We start from the raw sequence: 7259 nt of genomic DNA on the forward strand, positions 1-7259 counted from the left end.
GTGTGCGTGAGAGAGAGAGAGAGAGAGAGAGAGAGAGAGAAAGAAGATACAGTACACCTTCATTGCCCAAATCTCATCGTTTCATCTTAAATGCTCCTTTGCTTCCTCCTCCACCTGTTCTGTCCAGGGCATCCTCTCAGGCTGCAACTCCATGTGTGCTGGCTACCTGTTCCAGCCCGACAAGCAGTACGACGTGACCTATGACACGGGGGACAAGGCCATCCAGTGCGGACGCCACGTTGACATCTTCAAGTTCTGGCTCATGTGGAAGTCCAAGGTCAGCCATCTTCTCACTGTGACGATGATGTGACTATACATTGTGTGCGTTCCAATATGCGACCTTGCGTCAGAGAGAGTAGAGATAGAGAGAGGTTCCGTTGGGCCATTGTTTCCGGGTTCTATAATTGCAAGGGGGAGGGGTGGAAAATCCCCCTTTAGGCAGACCTAAGGACTGTTCTATTCATTCTAGGAGTATTATGACACGCCCCTTTAGGCAGACCGGAACCTGGTCACGTTAGGTGCCTATTACATTGGCATATCTCTATATACTTAAAGAATCTCTGCTTGCGTCCTCCACTTGTGCTTGTGGCCTCATACCAAGTAATACGTCATGACGACATCACTGACAGCAGCATTATACTTCAATATCTCGCAAAAGTGCAATTTTTAAGTCATTTTCTCATTTCCAAACTGGATGGTGAATGAAGAACAGTCCCCCAAAAATTGTTGTGGCTAAGCTGACAGCGGGGAAACGTAATTGCGTTCTCCACGGAGGCGGGGCTTCAGCAAAACGTGAGGCCAAAAGCACAAGTGGAGGAGGCAAGGTGGCATATTGGAATGCACACATTGTGTGCGCAAATAAAAGTGCATAAACATCGCTAGAGCTCATTAATTGTTAATGTCACAGTGCCACAATTAAGATATGTATATAAAAAAGGATGGAGCAACCTAAAATCCCCACCAAAGGGATAAGGGAAATCAACTTAATAATTGTTGTGGTGATGACAAGATTGTGTCATAATTAAGATATATATGGTATGAGAAGGATAAAAAACAACAAAAAAAGGCCTATTTTTTTTTGCCCTGGTGACGTTTGTGCACCAGTGTTGCAATGAAGACATTATGTATACATACAGTTCAAATGGGATGGAATAATACAAACAAATAAAGACCAGAACAGGAGAAGAATCGTCACACACTAGTGGACTTAATTTTGCTGTTATTTTATTTCAGTGAACAATGCGTTTCACTTGTGGTTCAAGTGAAGCTGATGAAGCACAAGCGAAATGCGTTGGTCTGAAATGTGCTCACGGAAATAAAATAGAAGCAAAATTAAGTGAACCAGTATGCAGTGATTCTTCTCCTTTTCTAGATTACTTGTGACTTCACCAGCACCTGGACACTGGCTGTGCATAGGAGCTTCATACCTTTAAATAAACAAAGACCCATTTTAACTTTGTCATTGTGGTGAGACGTACATGTCTGTGCAAGTGCTATTTGAGCTGATTAATGTTTGAGGGTAATTGTTATGAAGAGCGACAGTGCCCGTGGTGGGAATACATTAATAAAACCTTTACTGCCCTGAAGGCAATTTGTCTTGCACCCCAGATGCCAAAACAATAAAGAACACTCAAGCACATGCATCAATAATGGTAGGACAGAACAAGATGTTAGAAGCGATACATTAGAATACAATTAGGAAATTAAAGGCATAGAGCAAAAGACAGATGAGACAGAAAGGAATATAACACTTTTTATTTATTTAAGGGCTGAAGATTTAAGCATTGCTCATCTTGTGGTATGTGTAAGCTACTTAGACAGCTTAATTTCCTTTGGGATAGGCAACTCTACTACTCTACTCATCCTTTTTATACTGTTTTCTGATCCGCACACTTCAGGTCTTTTTTTGTGCAAAGAAGCTTTACTTGTCTTGCAAGCTTTCGGTCCGAAAGCTTTTGAGTCAAGTAAAGCTTCTTTGCACAAAAAAAGACCTGAAGTGTGCAGATTGTCTCCTTTTTATACAGAAATTTCTACTGAATCCTGGGCCTTCTAAACAGATGAGCGGTGGCCTATCACAACTTTAGTTATATCATACTGTTTTCTGATAAAATTGTTTCTTGGTGTTAATGATCTTGTGATGCCTTTTTGTTGTTTTGTCCGCCACCACAGGGAACAATTGGGTTTGAGCAGCACATTGACAAGTGCTTGGACCTGTCCACGTACCTCTACAACAAAATCAAGAATCGCGAGGGTTACGAGATGGTCTTTGAGGGAGAGGTGAGCCATTTTGACCAAATACCTTTTTTTTTATACAATTTTATTTTTTCTTAGTCATGATATGTGTCCGGTCTGGACAATGTACAGTGGTTACATTGAAATACATCACAAACTGAAAAAAAAACATCACCTTTTTGACCAAATACTATCCACATGTTATAGTGCCACCTAGTGATTTCTGCTCATTTTTCCACAAGACAGCACAACACAGCTCAACACCACAACACAGTCTCACACCCAACGCGTCAGTATATTACAGCAAATTACCAGTCCCCAATATGACACCAAATTACCCTCTTGCGTCACAAAATGACAGGGTCATAAAGACCTAAACCTCTCTCTAAACCTAACCATTAACCCTTTGCATGAACGGAGTACCTACGCTGCAATATATTGCGCCAAATGGCCAGGCCCCAATATATGACGCAGTCGCCTAGATCTAAACCTCTGCCTAAACCTAGGCATCACTGAGACCCTTCAACATCTCTATGCCACGCAAAGGGCCTTCCTTTAGTGTCAAATATTGAAGCCTGGGGGGGGGGGGCGCTGTGACGCACGTCAAAGTGTCATACTGTATAATGATTCATTGGGGTGACACCCACCATGTCACAGTGGAGATAGATTGAGGGTCAATGTTTGATGAAGTAAGTCTGCTGAAACCAAACCTGAAAACCAAAAACCAAAAATTGTTAAAAAAAAATGAAAAGTTAAAAGGAAGAGGAAAAAAATCCCAACAGAACATATTGTTTGGTTTAATTAATTAACTGGCCTTGGTGGTTGAAGCTGAAAGTAGCTTATCTGCTCACAGTGTAGTGGACAGGAGGTTTGCTTTGCACAGAGTGAAAGGATGTGATAGAGCAGGTTTCAGATGCTTTGCACAGAGTGAAAGGCTGCAAAGGCATCTGATGCATCAGACTACCCACAGGCCCTTCTGTTGGAGGAAGATAACAAACACACACACACACACACACACACACACACACACACACACACACACACACACACACACACACACACACACACACACACACACACACACACACACACACACACAGACACGCACACACACACACTTTTGTTATTGATCATGGATCCCATCAATGGAGATAGCCGTCGCATTTAAAGAGGGGTTCATTCATTTGAAACGTCAGCCAGTGTGTGTGTGCAATGTGCATGTTATTGTGTGTGTGTGTGTGTGTGTGTGTGTGTGTGTGTGTGTGTGTGTGTGTGTGTGTGTGTGTGTGTGTGTGTGTTTGCGTGTGTGTGTCTGTGTTTTTCAAACATGCGGTAGGTCAGCTGTTTACTTTAAAGATTGTGTGGTCTGGTCTACACGACTTACAGAGGTCAAACAATAACACCTTTGTGTTAATCTCTCTCTCTCTCTCTCTCTCTCTCTCTCTCTCTCTCTCTCTCTCTCTCTCTCTCTCTCTCTCTCTCTCTCTCTCCACCTCTCCACAGCCCCAGCACACTAACGTGTGTTTCTGGTACCTTCCACCTGGCATGAGAGACATGCCCGCCGGAGACGAACGCCGGGAGAGGCTGCACAAGGTACAGTGCAGTTGCCATGGCAACCATCAACTGACAATCGGCAGCCATGGAAACTAGTTACAGTCAGGGTAGCCATGGCGACGACGGAATGAAATAGGAAACCCTGAAACAATAAAACACAGTAACACACCTGCAGTACAGTTTGCCATTCATTCACAACCAACTAGCAGTGCTTGATGTCTTAAAGGAAGTTAGTGGAAGGAAGACCATCTGTGGCATGTTTGTGAAAGATCTTGTACACGTTCAGACACCTTTGTGTGTCCTATCGATTCGCCCTGGAATAACAGATAAATGAGGTGCTTTTCATCTGGAGATGATCTAAACGCCCCACCACGACAGATGAATTTCTTATCCAAAGATCACGTAACCCCTTACTGCAGATGGGCCCCTCGATGGGCCTAGTACTCTTTGCTGATAACACTCAACTACTACATTATAACAACTTTGCTATGACAAAGACGAGTCTTAATGTAAGCCGTCTTAGGCAACCGATTAACACTTGGTCGTTAACATTTTGGTGACAATAACAAGGTTATAACAGAGGCTCTGAGTTAAAGAGTTAAACGCAAGATGTGTTCAGTAGCCATTAATTAAATGGAAAAATAATAGTGTAGATTTGGGTAGGCCTGCGAGTAAATATTTAGTTCGGTTTACAGTCCAATCTAACTTAGAATATTTATCTGTGGAAATACAGTATGTACAGTTGAGGACGATATTATTAGCCCCCCTCCTGAAATTAGACATATCTCTTCATTGATCATTGAGAATGATCATTATTAATAAATGTATGTTATTCTGGAAACGAATACACCATGGAGATAGTATCCAATAAGTTAAATTTGGACTTTTCCATTTTCACAATGAGTTTAAACAAAAAAGTGTAAAAATGGCAAGGACAAAATTATTAACCCCCTTATCATTAATAGTCAATACAGTGCCATTTATGAACAAAAATTGACACCAGGCACTTTGATTAGTTGTTAACTATGTTGGCACATGTCCTACCAGGGATTTAGGCCAATTTTCTCATTGCAAATAGTTAAGCTGGTCCAAATTGCATGGATGTTGAGGATGGACATTCATTTTCAGCACTCTTCAAATACTATCTAAAGGATTGAGGTCTGAACCACTCCATGACCATGGTTTTAGTATCCTTGAGGAACATTTGAACTATTTTGGATGCAAGTTTTGTGTTATTATCTTATTGAAAGATCCAGTGAAGATCTTAGCTCCCTCTATGAGCATATTTTTGCAAGGTCACTTTCCACATTCTATCATAATTTTCGTAATTTTCATAATTAATGGTGCCGTACACCCAAACAAGGTTTCCTGTGGCTGAGGCTGCCACAGAATGATGCATCCACCACCATGTTTAATTGTGGAAACCATCTTATAACGATTCAAGGCCTATCCCTTTCTTCACCTGACAGAAGCAGAATCCATGCATCAAAGCAGGTGCAATTGAATATCATCAGATGAAAGCAGAGACGTTCAAAACTCATTTTTGACTTTCAAATGTTCATAGGCAAAGCTCAATAACACTCTGATATGCACTCCCTTTAGTAAAGGGGGCCCCAAAGCCCAATATGATGACAAGTCCTAACAACTGTCTTTCTTGGGGGGGGGGGAAACCGCCAGGTGAGGCCAGGTCAATAACAATCATCTAGGCAGGTGTCCAATGCTTCTTTGGTCTAATGAGGCTAAGCAGTTTCCACAGTTACACATAGTGGTGGGGCATCAAGTTTAGTCTGTTATTCAGCCTCAGACACAGGGAGTCTGGGTCTGAATCTGGATTGCTGGGTCTTCCAACAACATTGTAACCCAAAGCATACATTTAGATTAGTTCAGAGGTTCTTCAAGGACACTAAAGCCATGATATTGGAATCACCCGCTCATAGTCCAGTCCTCAATCCCACTGAGAGTCTGTGGTTAATGTCTATGCTCAGCATCCATGTGATTTGGACCAGCTAGAACACTTTGCTGTGAAGAAATGGGCCAAAATCCCTAGTGGTGCATGTGCCAACCTAGGTAACAACTTATCAGAGCCTGTTGTCAGTTTTGATTCATAAATGGCACCATATTGACTACTAATGATCAAGGGGCTAATAATTTTGTCCTTGTCATTTTTGCCCTTTTTTGTTTAAACTCATCGTAACAATAGAAAAATCCAAATTCAACTCATTGAACATTATCTCCATCAGTGTATTTGTTTCCAGAATAACAGAAACGGTTAATAATGTTCATTCTTACTGAGTAATCAAGAGAATTGTCTAATTTCAGGAGGGGGGCTATTAATATCGTCCTCAACTGTACATAGTGGACAATGCTTGCAGTGGGAGCAAAACACCTACAAGATGTGAATTTAAAGTGTTGCATATTGTGCATTCCACTCTTCCTCTATTCTCTTTGACTTATCTTATCTGTCCTGCGTTCTGTCGTGTGTGTGTGTGTGTGTGTGTGTGTGTGTGTGTGTGTGTGTGTGTGTGTGTGTGTGTGTGTGTGTGTGTGTGTGTGTGTGTGTGTGTGTGTGTCTGTATGTGTCTGTATGTGTGTGTGTGTGTGTGTGTGTGTGTGTGTGTGTGTGTGTGTGTGTGTGTGTGTGTGTGTCTGTGTGTGTGCGTCTGTGTGTGTGGGCGTGCATGTCTGTGTCTGTGTGTGTGTCTGCATGTGTGTGTGTCTGCATGTGTGTGTGTGTGTGTGTGTGTGTGTGTGTGTGTGTGTGTGTGTGTGTGTGTGTGTGTGTGTGTGTGTGTGTGTGTGTGTGTGTGTGTGTGTGTTGTATCTATGCTGTTTGTGCGTCTGTGTGTGTGTACACATGTGTGTGTCTGCATGTGTGTGTGTGTCTGCATGTGTGTGTGTGTGTGTGTGTGTGTGTGTGTGTGTGTGTGTGTGTGTGTGTGTGTGTGTGTGTGTGTGTGTGTGTGTGTGTGTTGTATCTGTGCCGTGTGTCCTTGTGGCGTCCTTGTGCAGGTGGCGCCCAAGATCAAGGCGATGATGATGGAGTGTGGCAGCACCATGGTGGGCTACCAGCCGCAGGGCCAGAAGGTCAACTTCTTCCGCATGGTCATCTCCAACTACGCCGCCACCCAGTCCGACATCGACTTCCTCATCGACGAGATCGAGAGGCTCGGGCACGACCTGTGAGACGCTACACACGCGGAGATGTAGCGTGTAGTAGGAGTAGAGGCACTGTTGCGGATGTTATTATTACAACACTAGTAGTATGATGGTTCGTGCAGTTACGTACAACTCCGGTAGTGTGATATTACATGTAATTGCACCACCATTAGTGTATTACATGGTTGCAACTAGTGTTGTAACTACTAGTGTTGTAATTACAGCCATAACACTATGTCTACTTCTACTTTATATATATCTGCCTGAGAGACATAAGAGAGAGAGAAAGAGAGAGAGAGAGAGAGAGAGGGAGAAAG

General features: G+C 42.7%; 1 protein-coding gene across 1 annotated transcript in view; it reads left to right on the forward strand.

The window, feature by feature from the left end:
- The window catches only part of gad1b (glutamate decarboxylase 1b), a 34375-nt gene extending 27406 nt beyond the window's left edge, over positions 1 to 6969 (forward strand). The window contains exons 13-16 of the mRNA XM_063212601.1: positions 128 to 277; positions 2170 to 2277; positions 3736 to 3825; positions 6796 to 6969. Of these exons, the coding sequence (XP_063068671.1) occupies positions 128 to 277; positions 2170 to 2277; positions 3736 to 3825; positions 6796 to 6969 (522 nt within the window). The remainder of the gene's footprint in view (positions 1 to 127; positions 278 to 2169; positions 2278 to 3735; positions 3826 to 6795) is intronic.
- The last annotated feature ends 290 nt before the right edge of the window (positions 6970 to 7259 follow it).

This window comes from Engraulis encrasicolus, chromosome 12 (assembly GCF_034702125.1).
Source record: "Engraulis encrasicolus isolate BLACKSEA-1 chromosome 12, IST_EnEncr_1.0, whole genome shotgun sequence".
In the NCBI taxonomy this organism is placed as follows: domain Eukaryota; kingdom Metazoa; phylum Chordata; class Actinopteri; order Clupeiformes; family Engraulidae; genus Engraulis; species Engraulis encrasicolus.